At 40.1% G+C, this 24,636-nt stretch overlaps 1 protein-coding gene across 3 annotated transcripts in view; it reads right to left on the bottom strand.

Annotated features, from left to right (window-relative positions):
- The window catches only part of LOC127571776 (uncharacterized), a 34,613-nt gene extending 13,571 nt beyond the window's left edge, over positions 1-21,042 (bottom strand). For 2 of the 3 annotated variants that reach the window (XM_052018474.1, XM_052018472.1), the window contains exons 1-5: positions 20,823-21,042; positions 15,822-15,904; positions 5,809-6,278; positions 3,945-4,051; positions 949-1,029 (exon numbers count right to left, since the gene is read on the bottom strand). In XM_052018474.1, the coding sequence (XP_051874434.1) occupies positions 949-1,029; positions 3,945-4,051; positions 5,809-6,094 (474 nt within the window). In that variant the 5' untranslated portion in view covers positions 6,095-6,278; positions 15,822-15,904; positions 20,823-21,042. The remainder of the gene's footprint in view (positions 1-948; positions 1,030-3,944; positions 4,052-5,808; positions 6,279-15,821; positions 15,905-20,822) is intronic. The other variant, XM_052018473.1, reaches the window with a different exon arrangement.
- Positions 21,043-24,636: the final 3,594 nt, after the last annotated feature.

The raw sequence follows: 24,636 nt of genomic DNA on the forward strand, positions 1-24,636 counted from the left end.
TATTGCTTTTCCTCAGGACTAGTCAGGCTAATATTGAACCTACCCATTCCCCCCTCACCCATTACTGAGCCTGGTTTGGCGCCACACGTGGCTTTCTCCTCGACAATTAATTTTGTATCCACTTTAAAAATGGTCAAAGCCACATCATTCCAGAAAATTACCTTTGACCTTTAACCCTTGACTTCAATGACTCCATCCTCATTTACCTGCACTCTCATTTCCTTTGCGTCTGTATTTGCTTGGCCAGTAACAAGGTCATAAACAACCTGAATACTGTGCTGGAGCTAAAAGTGTTTATGTGCCACATGAGTACAGCTTGATTCTTTTAACTGTCTGAGCAAAACAAGCCTTTGTCTCAGAAACATTAAAGGTATTTCCACATTTTCTAACTTTCTGTTTAGACAGATCCAAGTACATAACATAATAAGGGAAACTTGTATTCAGCACAATAATTCTAAAGATTTATTAGTTATTAGTCATTTACACAATTTAGTAAACTAAATGCTAATCTTTAAATAGTTTTTGAAATTCAGCACAAGAACCATTTGTAGGATCACACTGAGGATGAAATATTTTATTCTGAGATATGTTGCTATGTAACTCTATGAATGTGGATTTTTTGTTCTGATTTGAGATTGGTAATTGAAGTCAGGTTTTGTATCCTGCTGTGCACCAGCCCTCTGAACCGGTTGCCTTGTGGTTTCATTCTTCGCCCCAGGCATAAACTTCCAGTGACACAAGGGACTTTGCGTGGCTAGTAGTCTGTAAACTTGCTGACTCTGGAATTTGGGATGGAGTTAATATTGGAGCTAGTCTACAGTTGGGAGACTTTTTGCACCATACTACCGACAGAACTTCAAACTGCCAAGAATTTAGGTGCTTCTATTTTCATTTGGTTTTTGTATTCCTTTCAGCAGTGCTGTGAAGATTATTTTTTGTTCTTCTTACCTGCTGACAATTCACCAAAGCTTGTTCATTCTCCATTATCACAGCCTTGCCCCTAGAACCACCAGACAGCTGAACGATAACCTGGTGACAGAAAAGAGCTTCCAGTTAAATAGGAAAAAGATAACGTTTCAGAATCTTTCCTTTCTATATTTTCCAGAAATGCAGTTGTGTTCTTGTTGGTCTGATTCGAAGAGTAAACTATTTAGTCATCAATGTGCCCCTTCTTCTAAAACACACCATTTAAATTGTATGATTTTACTTAATTGGCATAAATTCATAAGTCAATTATAGGAGCTATTTTATCGCCCCAAATTAGTTAACTTTGAGTAATGGCATCTAAATTATTTCAAACAATGCACTGACAGGCTTCCTGCTGACCAACTATTTCATTTTGTTTTACAGAGAAGAACTCAGGCAGTGAGATCACATTCTCTCTTGTCTGAATGAAGTTATTACTTTCATTAACTTAACTTGAGAAACAGAAGCAGGATTTGCTATTTGGTCCCTTGCGTCTGTTCCACTGTTTACAAAGATCATGGCTGATCTTTTACCTCAGTGCCACTTTGCTGCACTAACCCTGTATCCCTCGGTACACTTAATATCTAAAAATCTACCCATCTCTGCCTTGAGTCACCACAGCTGCCTTGGGCAGAGAATTCCATAGATTCACTATCCTCTTGATGAACAAGTTTCTTCTCCTTGCAGTCCTTTTACTGCGACCCCTGGCTCCAGACATCCCATCCTGGGGGATCATCAACTGCACATCTACCCAGTGAAGCCCCATAAGAAGTTTGTGTGTTTCATTAAGATCACCTCGAGAGAGCATAGGCACAATCTGCTTGCAGGATAAACCCACCATCCCACAAAGCAATCTTTGTTTCATTCCGTTCATACCAGTATGGAGACCTGAACTGTAGCCAATATTCCAGGAGCTGCCTCACCAGATCCCTGTGTAGTTGGAGCAAGATGTCTCTACACTTATATTTAAAATCTCTTGCAATGAAGGCCAACATACAATCTGGATTTCCAAAACCTTGCTGAACCTGCTTGTTAACTTGCAGTGATTTGTGTACAAGGATAGTTGGGTCCCTCCAAACACAAAAACCTTTCAATCAAAGGCCCGAATGGCCTAATTCTGCTCCTATGTCTTATGGTCTAATCCACGACCATTTAAAAAGATTCTCCGGCTATCAACTTTTCCTACCAAAGTGAATGACCTCATGCAGACACGGTAGTGTAGCGGTTAGTGTAACGCTTTACAGCGCCAGCGACCCGGGTTCAATTCTGGCTGCTGTCTGTAAGGAGTTTGTACGTTCTCCCCGTGTCTGCGTGGGTTTCCTCCGGGTGCTCCGGTTTCCTTCCACATTCCAAAGACGTATGGGTTAGGAAGTTGTCGGCATGCTATGTTGGCGCCGGAAGCATGGCGACACTTACGGGCTGCCCCCAGAACACTCTACGCAAAAGATGCATTTCACTGTGTGTTTCGATGTACATGTGACTAATAAAGATATCTCATCTTATCTTTTTCCAAATTATAATTTTTCTGTCACCTGTCAGTATCCCCTTAAAACACCCCTGCATCTGTCTCACAGCCCAAGCTGCCACCTAGCCTTGTATCATCAGCAAACTTGGATATATTACACTTGATCCCCACATAAAGTCTCTGATATAGATTGTAAACAGCTGGGACATCAGCACGAATCCTGGTGACACCCCACCAGTCATAGTCTCCCAATCCAAAATATGCTTTTTATCCCTACTCTGATTTCTGTCTGTTGACCAATACTCAATACATGCCAGTATATTGGCCCAGAAAATGTGTGCTCTAATTTTATTTAATAATCTCGCACAGCATCTTAAAATGTTCTGGGGGTCAACTGGTTCACTCTCATCTATTCAGATAGTTACAATCTCAAAAAATTCCAGCAGATTTTCAAACATGATTCCCCTTTCATAAATCCACGTTGACTTTGCTTGATCTTATTATTATTTTTCAGGTGTTTGTTACCACTTCCCTAATAGGTTCCAATGTTTTCCTTGCAATTAATGTCAGAACCTGTGCTCTAATGCTGTTAAGCATTAATTGAGCAGAATGTATACACTCTTCATGTATGTCAGTACTTTTACATATATGGTACATATAGCATGAAAACGGGACATTGTGCTCAAGCAGTCCATGCCGATGTTTATACTTGAGCATGTACCCATCTTCCCTCATCAAAAGCTATCCCATCTCCTTCATGCATGTCCAAACTGCCCTTCAACATATGTTTACTTCAGCTACTCCCTTTGGAAGTGAATTCCACATTCTCACCACTCTCTGGGTAAAGATGTTTCTTTTGAATTCCTTCTTAAATTTCCTGGTGGCTATTGGAAAATCATGGTCTCTAGTAGTGCTCTTCTTCACAGTGGGCATATTCTCTCTGCACCACTTCTATTAGGGCACCCTCTCAGTCTTTTCTCAAAAGTTGATGCAGTTAAAAAGTTCATGCTTTCTTAATATGTACATCCTTGCATTTCTGGTGTTATCCCTCTAAGACTCTGCACCATCTGTAATGCATCTCTATCCTTATTATATTATGGCAATCAGAACTGTATGCATTACTAAGTGTGGTTTAACCAACATTTGATACAAGTTTAGCATAACTTCCCTACTTCTCAACTTCGTCCCTCTGAAATAAACCCCAGAGCTCGAATGTGCTTTTGTTTTCATGACCTTCCTAACCTGTGGAGTAACTTTTAGTGAAAAGGTGTATTTGTATACTGAGATCCCTTTGTTACATTACCCTAACCAGAGTTGCACTCTCCAAGTAATATGTGCCCTCTTTATTTGTCTTAGCAAAATGTACTGTTTTTTTCTATATTGAGCTATTTTATATTTCAGTAAGAATAAAACAGCAAGGTTAAAAAGTAACATTAAATATCTGAGTATAAACATTCAAATTTGGGTCTACATAAAGCTGGAGTGAGTTTCAATTTGGACTTGCTCTTCTTACCTTGATCTGAACACAAGGAGAAAATATGTCTCCATCAGAGCTGCAACTGCCTTCAGGCTCTCTCCCGATTTCAAGCACAGTACAATTTCCAGCAGTGAAATTTAAAACTGATGTCAAGAACAAAAAAACTGTTAAACCAAAGTATGTTTGCAGATATGTTTCTTTATGTCACAAGATATTCTTTATAGCAGAAAGATGACATGTTAAGTAATGGGGCAAATCTTCCATGACAGATTTGCTGGCAGATTGGCCCAGGACTGCGCAATTCCCAAGTGGAGGCCACAGCATATCCTTCTGTTTAATGGGTACCGGCTGCAGGACTTGTGCACTCTCTGGAGCCCAACAGAGCAGTGCAGATTTCCACAGATTTCCCAGCTCTCAGGCTGGCAGTTCTACCGGCTGAACTGGTGCCAGGTTAAACCTGCTCAAGTATAACAAGCCCAATGAAATCAATGGAGAAAGGCAAATGAAGTATTTTATCTGATTTAATTAAGTTAGATTAATTATTGTAATGTTTTAAAATGAGTGTGTGTTGATGTGTATTTGGGCAATTTTACTCTATTAATTTATCATTTTAAAATCATTCTTGTCAATAATTTTATTTCATTTTTGACAGGTCCTGATTGGTTGTGAATGTTTGTTCATATCAAAGACATTCACAAAATTCAATTTACGCAGATTTGGTCTCTGGTGAACTAGGTGGCTGATTTCACGGTTGCCAGCACCCTTCGTGTTACTACAACCGGCCACTTGCATTGAGAAAGACCCTGGGCTACCCTGCACTTCACCGATATGCTGGGAGCCAGGCTCCCACCAGTAGACTGCAGCCAGGATCAAGCTGGGAGAAAAACCTCTTAATCCAGGGCACTGGTGATCTTGGGACAGGACAGGTTACCATTTTCTGAAGCCTCCCCACTTAACATGGTAGCTGTTATCCCCACATACTAGCTTGGTCTCCATCCCTATTCTTAAACATTCTCTCTACCTTCTTCCTCCCCATGCCTTTCCTTTCTTGACCACCTCCAATGCCCTACCCCATCATGAACCCCTTCCACATTCAACCTCTGAAATGGCCACTCCTCATCCTTAGTGACCAACCTCCATTTCAACACCCCTTGTCCTTTCAATCTGACTTCCCCTAAGTTAAACAAGCAGATCTGGAACATGCTGATTTAGTCATCCCTCTGTCATCATTAAATCAGGTTGAATTCATTTTAAGCACTAATGGGGCATTAACTTTATCAGAACTCTCACTCCAGAGGCACTCTTGAATCAAAGATAATTATGGCTTCCTTGCTCCATTACCATCCATCTCCCAGACTTTTCTCCCAGTGAGCCATGTGCCATCCAGCATCGCTTCCTACCTTGTGCCAGCTGATATTATAAATAGCTCCCCTTCTCAAGTACTGTGCCAATTCCTCTAATTATGTCCTTTTACAAAGTTGCTGCTACCTCACTGCCTTTGCCACACTTTTGCTTCAGCTCCCTCAGTACCAAAATCCCCTTCCTAAAGTACTGCATCTCTATCCTATAAGATCCTCGCTTAAAGTTAGCTCTTTGACCAAATTTTAGCCACCCTCCTAAATTTTCACTTTTTGCTGACTCATGTCTGGCTATGCTTTTGAAATGCATACTAAGAGATATTATATTGCATCTTTGGTATAGGAAAATAAGTCTCTGTGAGAAGAGGAAGTATGAAATCCAAAAGTGGTTTTACAATTACCAAAAAAATCAGGTTTTACCTGCCCTGAAATCCTCAATCTAAAACAATCCTTTACGAACATCTTCTACTCCATATTTAAATACATTATATTATGTGGTATCAGACTTTCATTTTTAGTTATATAAATGTCTGTAGTCTTACCTTTATGAAATGGTTTCAATATATAAATACCAAATAGAACTAAAAGTAACAGAAGCATCAGAATCACAGGAACAAGGAAAATTAGTGGGCATTTTAGTTTGTCAGCAATTTCTTCACGCCTGAGATCCTCAGCAGATATGTTTCTTCTTCTCTGTGCCCTCCGCTCCGCTTTCTCAGCTCTGGATCGTCCAGAAACTGTAGATGGATTCCTGGTCGTGCTTCCCCCTTCTCCATTACTGTTGCCTGGGCAAATTGAGCTAGGGAACTGCAAGCTAGTGACAAACATTGTGAAAGTAACTTGAAATTATTAATAATACTTTATTTGAAAATAGTTTCTGGAAAGTTAAAGGAACTGTTTGAAAACAGTCTTTAGTCAAAACCTGATGTCTTGGTCAAGTGAAGGTTATTCATATGATTTCCTCTATCAAGATTGTGGCATCTTCAAATTGCCACAAACAACTGAAAGAGACCTGGAAACAAAAAAATGTAATTCAATAAAGCATGCATAAGGTCTACAAATAGACAACAATTTATTGTCAAAATAATAGCCAGGCTAATGGATACACAAATTATGAACAAATGCTACAATACCAATTGCAAGATTATGTAGATAATCAAAAGTTGTTCTCTGAGATGCTCTGCTGGAACTTTGGTGAGAATGCCATCCCACTGTCTGACTCACCAGTGAAATATTTTGAAGATCATGAAGCTGCAGCTTTTGCAGAGTAACTACCAATTGAACTGACCAGAGTAACTAAATTTTGTCCATTTCACTCTAGGTACATTTGTCAAAATCTGCCCAACAATCTCTTGAAAAGCAAAACACTATAGACACTGGAAATCTGGAATAAAAACAGGAAATGCTGGAAATACTCAGCAGGTCAGGCAGCATCTATGGAGGGAAAAACAGAATTAATGTTTCAGGTCAATGATCCTTCGTCAGAACTCTGAAATGTCACTGACCTGAAGCAATACCTCTGTTCTCTCAGCTGTTACTTGTTGAATATCATCAGCATTATCCAATTTTATATCAAATAATTTTATGACCCTGAAAATTAATGATTATAAATGTGGAATCTATTTCATCTCATTTAAGTTGTTGGAGATATTAAAATGTACAGTTTTACATTTATTCTTTTTCCCTTAATTCAATCTACTTTCACTCTTTTTCCTTCTCTCCTTGTACCTGGTTTGACTTTGAGTTCACCATTTTAATCTGCACTTTCCTTCCATTGCTTATGTTGTTTCATAGTCCTTTGATCTGACTGGTTAAAGAAATGCATGTTTTTTAACTTGTTCATTCACGTCTGAAATACTAGGTTTCTCTTACTGGAATGTTATGAACAAATTAGCATGGAAAAAAATTAAAGATCTAAGCACACAAGGGCAAACCTAATTAATGTCAGAAATGGGTAGGTTCATATCCGCTGTAAATTATGGCCATTATTAGAACACATGAGATGTGAACATGGATGCCTCTTCTGTTGATCTAGTGACTCATCATGTGCCTCAATAGACAGACTTCCTCTATAAAGAGCTTTACGCAAAAGGATATTAGAACTGTTTTACCTGCAGCATGGAAAATATTAACTTTTAATAAGGTATATTAAACCAACTTTTAGGACAATAATGAATGGAACAAAATAGCCAAATGCAAATGAATTAGCTGAGGTAATTTTAGGTTTGACAAGCAGAGCAGCTATTAAATGGAATTGGAAAAGTGATACTCTTTTTCAACCCAAATCTTATATACACATACAGATTGCTGTACACTACCTATCTGCACATCAAAACACTTTAGTAGATTAGGTAATTTTGTTATACTTTTAATCCTTAGGGGGAAACATGATTGTAAAATGGTGCATTTCCCGTATGCTTACGCTATTTCTGTCATGTATTTAACACTGTGTTGAAAATACTAGACAGTGAGAGTTAATTACTTTTTAAACAATATTAATTATAAGAACACAAGTACCTGCAAAAACTCATCACCCTTATTTATGAAAGAATAGTGTTTGGTTGATGTGATGGTTTCTTAACCATAAATGTGTTTTTGTATGTCCTAAGGTACTTGAGATATTAAAATTATAATATTGGGGATTATCCTCACATCTCAGAAGATCAGTAAAAGTGTAGCCTTTCCTCCAGAATGACCCAGTATTACATCACAGAGACTGTGAACATTCTCTCTGGCATGGACATGAGGGCCCAGTCATCTCCATATGAATTTCTATGACTCTATGAACAGAGCCACTTAAAGAATCAACTTGTGTGTCAGTATGGTTTATGACATTGCTGTGTGTATTACTCTGAGATGTGCCCTCAGTTTCCAAAGGGCCATTTTCTGGACAGCACATTTGCTTCAAAGCCTCTCCACCATTACAAACCTCAAGTCAGCAGTGTGATAAACACTCACCACTTGACCAGACAGGTGCAGCATCAACATTCAGTACAACATTTAGAGTAATGCAGCACACTTAAGTGGTGCTCCTGTCAAGGAACACAGCACTCAATATCTGCCCCTTTCATTATTGAAGAACTGCAGCAACTCATCTATGTTATTTTAATGGAATTTCCTCCACCTGTGCCTCAGTGGTTTCTTGTGGGGAAAAATTCCATCTTCGGATGGAAGAATGTTTGGCACTATTACCATATAAATGAGATTGATTCAGAAAAGATCTGTCAATTCAAAACTGTGCATCCACGAGGTGCAGTGAGCCACCAACAGGAGCAGAACTGTATTCATTCCTGTCACCTCTGGTGTACTGCCATCTACAAAATGCACAACAGTTACTACCTAGGCTATTCTGTCATCAGCTACCAAACAGGTGCTATCTGCAGCCACAAGAAGGACAAGGGCAGAATGTGCATGGGGGCATCACAATGTACAGGTTCCCCTCCAGATCAGATACCACCCTAACCTGGAAATATATCACCATTTCTATGTTGGCACTGGGTCTAAATCCTGGAACTTGATTCCAGTGATAATATGGGCTAATTTCATTGGCAGGTGACTGACCACCACCTACTCAAGGGCAGTTAGGGATGGGAAATAATTTCTGGTCCTCCCAGCAAGACCCACATGCTGTGAATGTGTTGTTGGCAGGACACACTTCACACGTTACAGTTGTGTTGACGTAATGCCAGCCCTGACTCAATCTGTGCTGACATTACATGCAGAGTTATGCAAAAGTACCAAGTTACTTGACAAGGTAGTTATGGATGAAGGTTTCTTGCCCAATAAACAGGCTGATGGAATGGGCAGGTGCATGGCAGGTCAAGTTTAATGTGGACCAATATGAGGTGATGCATTTTGGTGGGAAGAATGAGGAGAGACAGTATAGAATAAAGGAGACTGGTCTCAAAAGGGTGCAGGTGCAGAGGGACCCAGGCACAAATCATTGAAAGTGGCACAGCAGGTTGAGAAAGTGGTTAGTAAAGTTTACCAACAGAGGCAGAGAATATAAAAGTAGGGAAGTCATGCTTATGTAAAAAAAACTAGTCTGACCTCACATGGATAACTGTTCAATTCTGGTGAGCACTTTAGAGGAAGGATGACAGAATGTTTGACAGGGCCCAGAAAAGATCAACAAAAATGGTTCTTGAGATGATGGACTATAGTTAAAAGGATAGGTTAGAGAGGCTGGGACTGTTTTCTTTTATAGAAGAGAAGGATGGGGGAGATTTGTTTTAGGTTTGTAAAATGATGATGGATCTGAACAGATAATGGGAAGTTGTTCCCATTGGTGGAGGACTTGAGGACTAGAGATCACAAGTATAAAATAAAGAGGAAGAGAATTAAGAGTGACATGAGGAAAAATCTTTTTACGCAGTGTGAAGTTGGGATCTGGAAATTGCTCCCTGCTGATGTGGTGGAGTCAGGTTCCATTGTGGCCTTCAAGAGTGAATTGGATACATATATGGTGAACCAAAAGTGCAGGAAATGGAGAAAGGAGTGGGGGTGGATCTAGCGAATTGCTTTGGTAGAGTGCTGATGGGCTGAATGGCCTCTTTCAGTACTGTAACCATCTTATGATTCCAAATTATGATTCTTAGTTCATCCCTTCACGATTCTCTAAAATTCTGCAGGATCTAATTAATTCTTAAATAATTACAGATTTCCACCTCAATATCATATCTGGAAGTATGTTTCATATATCAATAACTCTTTGAAGAATTTGCAGATTTTGGACCAAAAGTTATACTTGCCAGTTTGAGTTGTCTTTCACTTGCAATATAAAGTGATTTCCCCAGATCCACTTTCTCCATACTGTATGCTATGCTATATAATGCTGTAAATTCAGGTGTGTCAGATTCCTCAAAAACCACCTGCTAGTTCTCAAGTTGCACACCATCCAGGGTATGAAATATATCGCTGATCCTTCTTTGTCACTGGGTCTAAATGCAAGAGCTTCCTTCCTTATAGAATAAAGGAAGTACCTTCAACACAGTGGTTCAAGAAGGCAGCTCACCCACAGCTTCTCAAGGGCATTTAGAAATGAGCATTAACTTGTGAGTGACAAGTTATTTCTGCAAATGAATAAAAACAATTGAAGTTGGAACCTGTCTAATGTTTCCAGTGCCTAAATTTGTGTCTTGTGCATCAGTCACCTGGATGGATTTCACAGCATTAAAATTCACATTAGCATTTCCTATACAACATAGAAGGGGATCATTTGTCTAATTAAGTCTATGCCAGTGCTCAGAACAATCCTATTCCCCCACTTATTTTTCCATAACCCATGCTCGTCTTCAATCTCACACCAGCTCCCTATACTGGGAGTAGTTTATTGTAGCCAATTAGCCTAAAAGCTGGCACAACTTTGGAAGGTTGGAGAAAGCCAGAGCACCGGTGGGAAAATCCATACAATCACAGAGAGAACATGCATACAGTGCACCACAGATCAGGATCGAACCCAGATCACCTGAGCTGTGAGGCAGCAGCACTAACCACTGTGCCACCCAAATTACTTCCTACTGATTCAGATTCCACATTCTACCTAGCTAGTTCAACAATATTTAGTGACTTTTTGGACTGCTGTTCTTCAGTGGTTAATCACTGAGATTACAATGCATCACAGGTATCCTTCAACTTAATCCGCAGCTGTTCAAGATATTTCAAGAGAATGTGTGTTACACATGTTTGTATCATTAAATGAACATTATTACCACATTCTAAATCCATGGCGTTTTGACCCACAATGAACAGCACAGCATTTGGTAACCCTCATAAAACTGAATCAGAATTAACAACAAAATTATGAAATTCACCAGATATACTGAAATCTTACTCCAATCACTTACAATCCAGTCATCTCTAAGGCAAAATAAACAATATTCCATAACTAAGGGGTGTGATAACCTGGTGGTTATATGTTTCATGGTCAAACCTGCTAGCGTCCCTATTTATGCAGAATTATATCAAGTCTATGGAATAAGAACAGTCCTTTCTATTTAACCAATCTGTGCTGGTGTTTATATTGAATTGAGGTTCCTCCCATAGTAATTACCTCTTCACCCATAGCTAATTACTTTTCCTTCAAGCATACTTCAATCTTCCTCTTGAATTTGTCAACAGTATCAACTTCAAACACTCCATGCAATGAAAGGGAGTTCAATAGTGCAGTGTATGAAAATCCTATACTGTTACTAAATTCACTTCTATCATGCTATTTCTCTTTCTCAGTATCCTGTTCAGGTGGAAATGTTAACCCTTCACTTTCTACTGCTGATTTACTTCCATTGATATTTCAACTTGTGACTTCATGGTTTTTCCATTCCCTGTACTTTCATTACTGGTGGTACAACAAATGCCAGGCCTCAAAAGGATAATGAAATCTTTTCAGCTAAGATTGATCTGTTGTAAGTGAAGTGGTTTCTTCCAATGTAACACTGTTTAAAAGCAAGTGATGAATCAGTTTCAGAAAACTGAAATCAAATAGCATCTGAAACAGGATCTGATATTTTGGCCATGAACACAAAGTAAAATGGTGAAGATGAAATTCCCTGTAGGATGCATAACTATGAAGTTACACCCAAGGTTACAACCACTTTGCCAATGCACACGTACACCCAAATTTCGTTCCGATCACATTCACATACATCAGAACTTAAAAATGAAAATAAGCAATTGGTGTCCAAGGAAACCTGCACCATATAGTCCTTGTTTAAGTTTCATTCCATCTACCTTTCCTTCATGTGCGTGAGCCCCAGCATGTTTAAGAAAAATTATAGGAGCACTTTGCCCTTTAATATGACCCACAATGGTGTCATAAAATGTTAGAAAGGAAACAAAAAAAATCATTGCAGATCTTCAGAGATAAATAGTAACATATTTTAAATCACTGGAAAAAAAAGCTATAAAATATCAGAAAAATGATTATATTTCCTGCTGCTCCTGAATTGTTGCCTTAATTTTACACCTGTTTTGTATCATGTGTATTGCAGGACATTCTGGTATTCAGCTTTATATCCTGATGATACAGCTATTAATATGAGCCAAGATGTTTTCAGGCTCGGGGATTTATTGACAGTTGTTAAAAAGTGAGGCAATTCAGGCACAGAATAACTACATACATACACCCTTGTATCTTGCTCCTTCTTGTCTGGCCTTATCCCATGAATATATGCGTCCCTAGGTCCAAACACACAGAATTCATGGTGATGTGTTGACCAAGGTTTTCCATTGCTGGCTGACCATCGTTTCAGTGTGATTGGGCAGCTGATCATCATTGTCAAAGTGCATACTTGCAACTCAATGTAGCTTCTAGAAGGTGGGACTACCTAAACAATGCATCATTGGCATTTGGGGGATGTTCAATCCTGAACACCATTTCCCTTTGCTCTTGATGGCAAAGCAAAGGTATGTTATTTTAATTGCCCATTTGAAATGGGTGCCACTTCTGGCACCAGCTGAGTAAATAAGTTAAATCTTTAATATTTAGATCATTTTGAAATCTTTTCAGCTAACATCATCCTGAGGGAACAGATGTTTTCAGGAACTTTGTTCCAGTAGTTCAATGCTTTCTTTAGCCCTAAAGAAATGCTCCTTTCCGAGATTTCTAGAGATAGAGGGAGTCCCACAGGGGACAGTACCTGGGTCAAACTTCACAAAAATTGCTTCATGCCTATCTATTGAGTACTCATACACCACATCTGCAGATATAGGAGTACATGCCTCACTTTGCCAACTGATTAGTGTATGCATGGGCTCTACTTCCCAAAGAAAGCTGCAAAGCATTCAAGAACACCATCAGGATGTCATGCTTTCTATGGTATTGGATAAGTAAGATCTATGCTAGAAAGATCAACTGTCCACCATGCCCAATAAAATGTCACAAACCTTCCTCCAGGCCTGTGCACCAAAACTGACAATAACTGTTGCAGAGCTATCTTCCCAGGGAGTAGGTCAGCAGAAAAGCAAATGCAGAGCTGTCGCCAGCTGGAAGAACATCTGTAACTACACAGTACAAAGCAGAGACATCCATTGTCAGTAACTCCCAACTGCAGTCTAAAACTTGGCTCCATCCCTATACCAGCATAGTGTGATGCTGACCTCAGAGGATCATCCTGTAAAGTGGCTCAGATGACCATCATCCTCCCAATTACTTCATGCAGCACAAGCTACACTCCAACAGCTGTTAAACAAGGTCAGGCACTGATTCTTTCACCACTCGATTGCAAATACAAATCTGTCCCTAATGTCTCCTTTGCCCTTGCTTTTTCTGTCCTTTTCCACTAAAGATTTGAAGTGTATTTTAAGAATGTTTGCTATTATAATCTTATACTCCATTTTAAATTGCTTCCTTTCCTTTATATTTTGCTTGTATGCATTTCCACCACCAGCCCTACCCTACATTCATTTGAATCCTCACTGGAGCCAATGTTAATGCACAGTCCTTGAAAGATTGGGTGCCAACCATTCAACTTTATGTAAGTGTGTCTTAAATTGAATAACTATATTGAATAATGTTGAGTTTATACCACTGTGTCCTTAGGCAGAGTTTAATTGTTATTTTGGTAGAAATAACTTGACATTTATTTATAACCATAACTGATATGAACTCCCTTCCGTATCCTTAAACAAAAATTCTGATAAATATGTGCTTCAAAAACAAAGCATTTAGAAAAAGAATGAGGTTGTATTCATTCATACTAATTCATTTGACTTTCAATTGTAAGGTGTGGTTGTCACTTGTATGATAAATAAATAATTTGTGATTGATATTTTTAAAGGCTAATTGCCTATGCATTTTGCAAGTTTACACAAAAAAATGCTGAAGTCTTATGATCTAATACATTATCTTCATATGAATAAAATGTCTTATGTTTTATTTTGACTGATGACCAGGAATATTGTATCATTCTCTCTTCCCAGTGCAAACTGCTAGAAATGCAACATACCAATGGTTTCTGATCAGCAGGTCACTGAATCACAGGGTGGAGTTAGATAGCCACAGTCCTGAGTCATTTTGGAGCTGGACCTTATTGGTTTTGGCATCAATGGCAAATTGAGTAACAAGAAACCTTGCAATATGATAGAATGTACTCCATAGCCACTGTCTCCGGTCAGTTAAAAAATTGTTTTTTTAATTTGTTTATGGATGAGGGCATTGCTGACAAAGCTGAGCTTTCTGGTCTGTCCCTGTGTGTCCTTCAGAAGGTTGTGTTGAACTGCCACCCTAACCTACCCTCTGATGGAGATAGTCCAAAGATGCAGTTGCATTATTTCACAGGATTTAAGCTTGCTATACAGAATTTAAAATGGTTATGTCAAAATCTCTTCTCCTTGAACATTGCACTATATTGCTCATTATCCAGTCTCTTAAAAGCAAATACAATACCACCTTCAAGATACAATGTTGTACTCTTCCTGATGCAAGCCAAACCCCATCGAGTGATTTGTTTTTAGCTCAACTAATTTGTTGGTTTTATATAAAAATCATTATAGTCAATATATGCTAATACCAAATTTTAAGTGCAACTTTCCTACGGATCAATTGTGTTTCTCTGTATGTTTTATTACAGGTCATCATTGCATCATTAAAGCTATTATCCTTTAAAGATCGATCAAGGTTTCATTTGTCTGTGCAACTGATTAATGTAAATTTAGTCTTATGGTATTAAACCATTCAGTACATGGGGTGATGAAATCAAGGACTCTTGATCTTTCTTGTGTCTGAAAATGGGTGTAAAAGGATCACCTAGATGATGCAATCTGCCACTTCCTAGGAGCATTAAAGAGATATCAAAGAGAAGAGATCTGTCACATAATTGATTACTAAAACATAAGTATTTGGGAAATTATCTTCCTATCTCATTTTGCTCTTCATTTGTCTTTCTGAAACTTGAGGAGAGGGTGTTAGAACCCTAGTGTTTCATTCATGAAGAAACCTGGTGTCTCATAGCCCCAAAAATAAAGAAGGAAGCGACTTATTTTATTTAGTTGCTCTCTGTCTTTCACATATCTCGTAGTGTTTCACACCCTCATTCCTGTGGCCCCATCTCTTTCCCCTCATGACCTGCCCACCTCCTTCCCTTTATTCCATGGCCTACAGTCCTCTCCAACCAGATTCCTTCTTTTTCAGCCCTTTGCCTCTTCCATCTATCACCTCCTAGTTTCTCACATCATTCCCTTTTAGCCCCCCTCCTCCACCTACTTACCTTCCCCCTCTCACCTGGACTCACCTCTCACCTGCCAGATCATGGTCCTTCCCCCCCTCCCACCCCATCCTTTTATTCCGGCTTCTGCCCTCTTCCTTTCCAGTCCTGATGAAGGGTCTCGGCCCGAAACGTCGACTGTTTGTTTTCCTCCATAGATGCTGCCTGACCTGTGGACTTCCTCCAACATTTTGTGTGTGTTGCTCCAGATTCCAGCATCTGCAGAATCTGTTGTGTCTCCGAGTTACTTACAAATGTAGTCACTGTGGTTATGTAAGCAAGTATGACAGCCAATTTGTAACGGGAAAATTGTAATTGTAAAATTCATAGTGAGATAAACAAGCAAAAGTTACCTGTTCTTTGATGGTTAACTACATCAGACGAACTGTCATGATTTCCTTCAAGTACTTCCCCGGGATTTCTACATCCTCCTGAACTAACAAATGGAAACCTATTTTAGTAATTAATTTCAAAAATTGCTCTTCCAACAAAGCAGTCAGAAATACACTGAAATATCAGCCTCATGCAGGACTTTCTGACACCTTCCAATGTAGAGAGATGCTCATATTCGAAGGAATCCAAGCTCAATTGCACAGCTACATGTTCCCTCCAGAATGCCTCAGCTGGGAATGCAGCCAGTTTCCTCTTATGGTGAGGCAACCGTTCAGTGCTGAATTAACTGATCTCAGCTGGATTGAAGTCACAATATTGTTACAGGTGAAGAAAGCTTTACAGCTCACTTTCACCCACCTGGAAATGTTCCACCCATTTCAACATTAGTTCTTTCTTCAAAGATTCTAGAATTTTTGTATCTTTTACTTTTCCTTAATATTTTTGCATACATTAGCCATTCAATGTAGAAAGGACTTCTAAGATCCTTTGGTCTTTCTTGGCTTCATCCTTAGCTCATTTCACATCATTATGGAAATGATAGCATAATGGTTAAATTACTATATGTAATCCAGAGACCTGGATTAATAATCTGGAGATATGTTCAAATCCCTTCACATCTGGATTTCAGAGTTCAAATCCCATTACAGCAGTTGGGATAATTAAATTCAGTCAATTAAATGATCTGGAATACAAAGCTGAAAATGATGGATTGTAATAAAATCCCATTTGGTTCATTAAAATCCTTCAGGAAAGGAAACCTAATGTCCTTAACCAGCTGGGCATATATGTGACTCCAGACCCAAAGGAATGTGACTGGCTCTTAACTGTTCTCGGGAGTGACTGAGTAAATCATTTAATCAAGAGAAATAAAGGCTTGAGGAAATATCTAGGGTGAAAGGAAAACAAACGGGCAATAAATGCTAGTCTTTGCAGTGAGGCTGATGCCCCATGAATAAATGTTTTAAAATCCAGGGATTGCATGTGTCATTTTGTTATTTTCTCCTGGCCATTAAAATGAGTTCTGGTATCTCTGGATTAGGTTGGGAGGAAAACAGCTTGGGTTCATCATCCTCCTGATCTCTGTACAGTGACTCCAGCTGGAAATTGCACTAATGAAAAGGAGCAGGCAAGGATTCAAACAGTATAATCCACTGCCAAATTGCCTGTCACCACTACAAAACAGATTACATAACCACAGTGCCAGCGCTGATGAAAACATGTCACTTCAGGACCAGAGGAGAAAAGAATGGGGAAAATTTTCAACTTTGGTAAATCCCTTCTGAACCCACTTTGGAGATTTAAGCTCTGGACACACATCCTCAGTTGTATTACCTGTACTGCTCTCAGTGAAGCCGATACTTCCACAATTCATGCAGAGAGGGCTGATGAACAGCCTTTTGCAACTATAATTAAGATTGGTATATCTTTTCTTGAAGAAAAAATGGGAGGTTTTATACTTTAGTTTCTCTGTTAGATATTCCATTTCCTTGGTTGAATGACACTCCATGGTGCTTAACAATGTTAAACCCATCTCCCACAGCAGCACATTCAGTTTTACTTTTTCCTAGTTTGGCCAATCATAAAATATAACAACTGTCCATTTTGTTTTCTTTCCTAATATTCACCCTTATGAAACCTCACCTTTCCTACACCCATTCCTGTGTTTTCTTTTGACAACTTTATCCCCAAACTTAGTATTATCAATAAAGTTAAAAATGGTATTGATCTTCTGAATTCCAGTTATTTATATGATTCAGAAACAGATATAGAATCAAACAGTAGAGCAAAACCCAATGCTTATCTTCTAATTTGCCCGCTTTCTTATCACTATGCTAACAAGCTTTTCCTGTCCTACCCAGTTCAAAGGTTTCACTTCTATTCCTTACCACCATAAGCTTAAAAGAAATCTCTTTTTATCTTTTATTTAAAAATATGTTTTTTGGAAGCACTGAGTCCCGGCATTTGGTTGCTTTGTTCACAGAAATATCCCTCTCACAGTATGATATTACTTTTGTACAGAGATTTATTTATTTGTAAAATCTATAATTATTCATTTCATTGAACTCACTCTATTTGTCTACAACATCTCCAGGTAAATATTGGTGTAAGATACACAATATTGCATATTTAAGCTGTATCCTGAATTACATGTGATGGATGTATTTTATTTGTTGCAACAATGTTCTGTCCTACTGCATAGTCAACATTACCTGCTCTTCACTTTGTGATCAACAAGTTTAGGCACACTGCATACAAAAAATATTATCCTCCAAATTGGTAAAGATTTTAATCTCATAAAATTAAATATTAAATTGTAGCCACTATAGTTGGAGGGGTTTTTGCTGGCTGAAGTCTTCCACGAAAACATCCTTCTAGTTTTGCGTGATAACTTTATAATTTCATCGAGTAAACCATCCTGCTATAGATGTTATATATACTTTTAGTCTTGGTTTTCCCTCTTCATGGTAAAACATGTCTAAACTGAACAGGTTTTCTTTTTCTCAGATCAGTTTCTATAACTCTTGCTATTGTATATAAGGTTGCAGCACCTCCTTTCCTGAACACTCCTTTTTCCTGTACTACATTTGTTAATGCTTTCAAGACTCATTCCTGTTCTTGATGTTCCTTCCATGATGCACTTCATTACAGCCATAACAGCCTCAAAATGGATTTGGAGTAAGCTATACTTCCTGCCTGAAGTAATCTTTTGCTGGGATTGCATAAACAAAAGAACCAGATTGTTCAAGCATGTAAACACAGAGATTCTTATATCTCCTAGATAGGTCAGTCTTCTTAATTTTTCACTATCTTGTTTCTGATTCCAATTTTGTAAACTGCAATTAAAATAATTTTCAGAACTCTCTTTCACAATCCGGCTGCTTGATCCGAAGAGAGCTGATGTGTTCTTTGACTCTTTGACTTTTGAGATTAACTATTTTTCTCATTTCTCTGAAGACATGATTGTCTATGTATAGCACAATGAATTCCACCACTGTATAGTAGTGTGTTATAGTTGAGTAATTTATGCAATTACAAATATTAAAAGATAGTACGAAAACAGAAAATGCTGGAAACACTCAGCAGGTCAGTCAGCATCTATATTTACCATTACAAGTCAAGTTTATTCTTCCTGACCCACTAATTTTGTGCCAATGCTGAATGTTACATTACAAACAGAAAGGATGTAGTGGGTAGTATTCTACGTTATGTTGGTAGCAAAAGTATCCCATTGTTTGCTGGCATGTATTTTGAGAGCAGAAAAATAATACATGCTTTTAACTTTGAATCCTATGATGCAGGTTTCAAAAGCATGAGATAGCAAAATGTAAATACCAAGGAAATGCCTGCAGCCACCTTCTGATAATGACCTTAAAATTATTTTGCAATTATTGTACTATTTATACTGTTATTAATTCATTTTGAGAAGAAAGCTTAATAATTACTCTTCACAACACATTTTATTACTTCCCATTTGCTGAATTAATCAATGTATCAGTGTTTAATATTATTCTCTATTTTAACATGGGTAAAACAACGTAGGAATATTATATTAATAACACATGCAATAATTTCTAGACACCAAAATTGCAAAGCTATAACAGAAAACAACAATCTATATTTTTTTAGTTAAGCACAAGGTAGTCATTTCCAGTCCAGTTTAGTGGGGCAGCTTCTCTCATCAGGGGTGATGTGGGTGGTGCAGCTGTTTTACAGCTCCAGTGACCTGAGTTGAGTTTTGACCTGTCGTGCTGTCTGGGTGAAGTTTTGCATGTTCTCCCTGTGGCTAAGTGGGTTTCTCCCTGGTGCTCCATTTTCCTCCCACATTCCAAAGATATGTTGGCTGTTCGGTTGATTGGTTACCGTTAGTTAATCCTAGTGTAGGTGGCAGGTGGAAGAATCCGTGGGAGAGAACAGGCTTGTGTGAGAGAATAGGTTACAGGGAAATAAACAGGGCAATGGGACTGATGGGATTCTGAGCCAGCATGCACTCATCGGGCAGAATGGCCTCATCTATGTCAAATGGAAATGTGAAAATGAGAAATAAAAATCAGAAATTGTTTGGACATCAAAAATATGAATCTATATATAAAAATGAGTGCACAGAAGGTCGAGTTGCTGGGAGAGAAATGACAAGAATAGCAAATCTGTGCAACAAATACATCAACTTCAAGAATTACCAACCCAGCTCTGCAAACATCTGCCTCAGAGGGACACTGCCCACCGTGCCAGTTACCAGAAAAACATGCAATGGAGTGAACGTTCAGGGGAAGGCGGGGGGGGGGGGGGGGGGAGGGAGTGGGGCTAAATGGGAGAATGGATCAGCTCATGATAGAATGGCGGAGCAGACTCGAAGGGCCGAATGGCCGGCTTCTGCTCCTTTGTCTTATGGTTTTATGGAAAGGTTTGGTGTTTTAAGTCAGTTGTTAAGTTCACTTGCCTGTCGAGGGCAGATACTTTTGGTGATCCAGTACCATTATCTACACCACTGTCCACTTGGTGAAAGGACCTGAGCAATATCCCTTTAATATTTAGACATACAAATCTATTTGCTAAATTTCTTAAATCTCAGGCGGAAACAAAAAGCAGCTGGAAGTCCAGTGCCGAAGGCTCTCTGACCCCAGACTGCAGAGCGATGAAACACAACCCTTTCATAGTCTGGCGCACCTGCACTGGAATAACGTGTCAGTGGTATCTGAACCTTTCACACTGCGCTCACTGAAGTGTCCACATGGAATCGTACAGCATGGGAACAGGCCATTCGGCCCAACTCGTCCACGCCGACCAGTGGGCAGCCTTCCGTATTAATCCCATCGCACGCCCCGGACAGGAGTCAATGGGAAACCAGATCCGAGGGAAGTCTCCTGACCGGTGCCGGTCGCCTCCAACGATTAATACGGTGCCTTTAGTGACCCTTCCACAACCCGACTGATATTGTGGACCGTGCAAACAGGCCGACTCACCGATTTATCGCTGTGCCCGCGGCGTGGTCCTGAGGGCGAGCGGATACCCCTGCAGTGGCTGGGACCGGGGCTGTCGCCGTGCCTCTGCAGTGGGACAGCCGTCGAGGGCTGAGCCGTCGCAGCTCTGTCTCTCCAGGGGCGGGAGGGCTTCCAGCTGAACAGCAAACGCAGAGTCGACGATGCGAAACTTTGGGCAGATGCGTAAAAAGCCGAAAGAGCTGAGCGCCGCGGTGCACTGCAATGTGACTAAGTGGAGAAGTCCCATTGGGAGCTTCCTGCCTTCCAGTGTGTGCATCGCAGTTCTCCCTCCCAACCGGTCCCACTGCTCTTACTTTGCCCTTATCAGCGTGGCAACAGGTAGTGCGAGAGCCAAATGTAATGGGGCTCTGAAAGCAGAGAGGTTTTGGGTCGGGAAACCCACACTCAGTGTTAAATATTGAAGAAAAACACGGGTGTTGATAACTGGAACTCCGCCAGTATCTGGATAACAGTTATTGCCAGTTCGGGTTTTAGTTTGTTGTCTCACATCGCCAGTCATTCCCGTAAGCAGCTACCATATTTCCCAGGGGCGGTGTATCCAGGGTACAGACTGAGTCGGTGAGCTGAACCCCTTTCAGAATGGGCAGTAATACAGAGGTGTTTCTGGGAGAACAAACCCAGACACATTGGTATTGGTTTATTATTGTCACTTGTGCCGAGGTCCTCTCATTGGAGCGTGCAGCTTGTTGGAGGGGTAGCTCCAGGAATGTTTATTGGTGGCCCAGGGGCATGAACTGGTTTCCTCAACGAGGGAATCACTCCTGACCCCGGTAAATTTGCAGCAGAGGCCCCTTCTCATCAGTAACACTGGAATCCACCTCCTTCAGACGACAGGGTTTCCCGGCAGTGTCCACTGATTGCACATGCAGACTACTAGACTCCAGTCGTCAGCCTATCACAGAACGTTAAGGGCAGTGTGTCTTGCAGCTTCTGAGCTCAGGCAGTTCTGCACAACCTAACCTCTCTCCCTGGGGGTACATCTTAACTCCGATGACAGGTCTGTTGCTGCCCGCAGGAATCTTGAGACATTACAAAGCCCAGTCCGAGCCCTGCTTCGATGCCTTCAGAAAAATGTGACTTGCAAACACTTTTGAGCTGTCTTGGGAACAACCTCTCTCTTAAGGTCCATCAGTTAAACTGATCAACAGCAGACTGCATGCACAGTGCGCACTCCAGCTACACAATACCTAAAACTGAACTTAGAAGAGCGGCGGAATGACGCGACGAGTAGAGCTCCTGCATCACTGCCCCGGTGACCCAGGTTCAGTCCTGACCTCGGGTGCTGTCTGTGTGGAGTTTTCACGTTCACCCTGTGACCGCAAAGATTTTCTCCAGGTTCTCTGGTTTCTTCCACATCTCAAAGATGTGCAGGTTGGTAAGCTAATTGGCCACTGTAAATTACCCCTAGTGAACTGAGGGGTAGAATCGGGGGGGGGGGGTGGAATTGAGGGGAAGGTTGGGAGAATAAAATGGGTTAGGGTAGGATTAGTGTAAAAATGGGTGGTTGACGGTAGGCATGAACTTGGTGGGGCAAAGGGCATGTTTCTGTGCTGTGTGACTAAATAAAAAGAAAGACTTCTTTCTCTGCAAATCAAGACCTTATGATAAAGTTAGAAGATCTAAGATAAGTTAAGATATCTTTATTAGTCACATGTACATTGAAACACACAGTGAAATGCATCTTTTGCGTAAGGTGTTCTGGGGGCAGCCCGCAAGTGTCGCCACGCTTCCGGCGCCAACATAGCACGCCCACAACTTCCTAACCCGTACGTCTTTGGAATGTGGGAGGAAACCAGAGCACTGGAAAGAAACCCACACATTCACGGGGAGAGCATACAAACTCCTTACAGACAGTGGCCAGAATTGAACCGGGTTGCTGGCTCTACTGCCTGAAACAGGCAGATACTCCGCTGCTCAAGGAGAGAGCCTTGAAAAATGGCAACAGGCTTGTCTCAAATGAACCTGTGGTGAAGTAGCTGTGTCACATTAAAGTCCTTTTCAGCTAGTTTATATCAGAGGCATTGGCTCTTTCTAAGAATTTGGCTTTTAGTTGGCTTTTACTGCAAAGGAGGTGGAATGCAAAGAGTAAGAAGGTGCTAAATGTGGTTTAAAGCTCATCCTGGGGTGAAATAGGTGAGATGAGCAATGGCACAGATATACACTCCAAAGCTCACCAAGGTAGCACTTGTGGAAAGAGAAACAATGCTTTGGGTTGATGGCCTTTTATCAGATGAATCAACCTTTCATCAGTTGTATTTTATCCAATTCAGTTTTACATGTTTACCAGGGAGAAAGATGGAACTGGTGATAGGACTGAAGACAATGGCTTGGATCCTTGGCTTATTATTAAAAACTTATTAATCTCAATCTTCAAATAGTTTTTTTGGCACTGTTTCAGATTTCCACTGCTCTTTATATGAACATGTGTTTCCTGAGATTATTCTTAAAAGCCACAGCACAATAATGTTAAGATGATGTCCCGGTTGCAAATTCCCCACCCAAACTCTGCAAAGTCAGGAGCAGGAACAGCAGGTGACCATAGCTATAATCACCTGCTGTGGTTGAGATTAATAGGTTTTTGTGAGCCGAGGATATTATCTGATTTGCATCAAGGAGGATAGACTGAGTTAAGGTACAGGTCAGCCTGATCTAATTGAATAAGCATGAGAACCTACTCCTGTTCTTCTGACACAACTGTCATGCTACATTCAAATGAAAAATACTGCAGGTAGCAAAATCTGAAATATGAACAGAAAATGTTGGAAATACTCAATGAATAAGGCAGCACCTGTGGAGAGAGAGAAACCTGTCAGCAGACATCATGTTGCGTAGGTCACAGCAATTTTCCTTGCATAGTATATGAGAAACCTCTGGTGATTTAATATTGGCTGTAACTGGATGAAAAGTGTGAATGAAATGAATCACATACGTTTACACTTCTGTGATAATTTCTGCTTCAGCAACAAATTAAATGAGTTAACATCCATAACTCTCCATGGTGATGTTTATGCTTCTTGAGTTTCGAACACTTGTTTCAGAATTAAATGAAAAAAGGACTAATAAAGCACTCTTCATATCACAAGACATTCCAACGTGCTTTATACACTGAAGTACTTTTGAAGTGCACTTGCCACTACAATGTAGAAACTCAGCAGCCCCTTAACTCCCATGAACAGAAGTGATAATGACCAGACTGTTCGCCTTTTGGTGATGTTGATTTTCTGATAAATATTGATTCAGACACCAGGGATAATGTCGCTGAATTGCTTTGAAGTTGTGTCATGGGATCTCTTACATTGACCTGAGAGAGCAGATAGCTTTTGCTTCTCATCCAAATGTTTGCACAACGGTCCACACAGGACTCAGGTGGTACTTGTATAGGAGCGTCCACCTAGATTTTTGAGTGTGTCTCTGGAGTGGGACATGAACTCAGCCTTCTGATTCAAAAGTGAGAGTGTTGGTAACTGACCCACAGCTGGCACATAACACTCAAATGAATTAAACATTTTGAAAGCTAACAAATTGTCTTTATTTTTATTATAATTCCACTACAACTATACAGTACTTCTGTTGTCTACAGTAAGTAGGCCCAATGATCTTGTATTTAAGATAGATAAGATATCTTTACTAGTCACATGTACGTTGAAACACACAGTGAAATACATCTTTTGCGTAGACGGTTCTGGGGGCAGCCCGCAAGTGTCGCCATGCTTCCGGCGCCAACATAGCATCCCCACAACTTCCTAACCCGTACGTCTTTGGAATGCGGGAGGAA

Source organism: Pristis pectinata, chromosome 6, assembly GCF_009764475.1.
Source record: "Pristis pectinata isolate sPriPec2 chromosome 6, sPriPec2.1.pri, whole genome shotgun sequence".
NCBI classification, from domain to species: Eukaryota; Metazoa; Chordata; class Chondrichthyes; order Rhinopristiformes; family Pristidae; genus Pristis; species Pristis pectinata.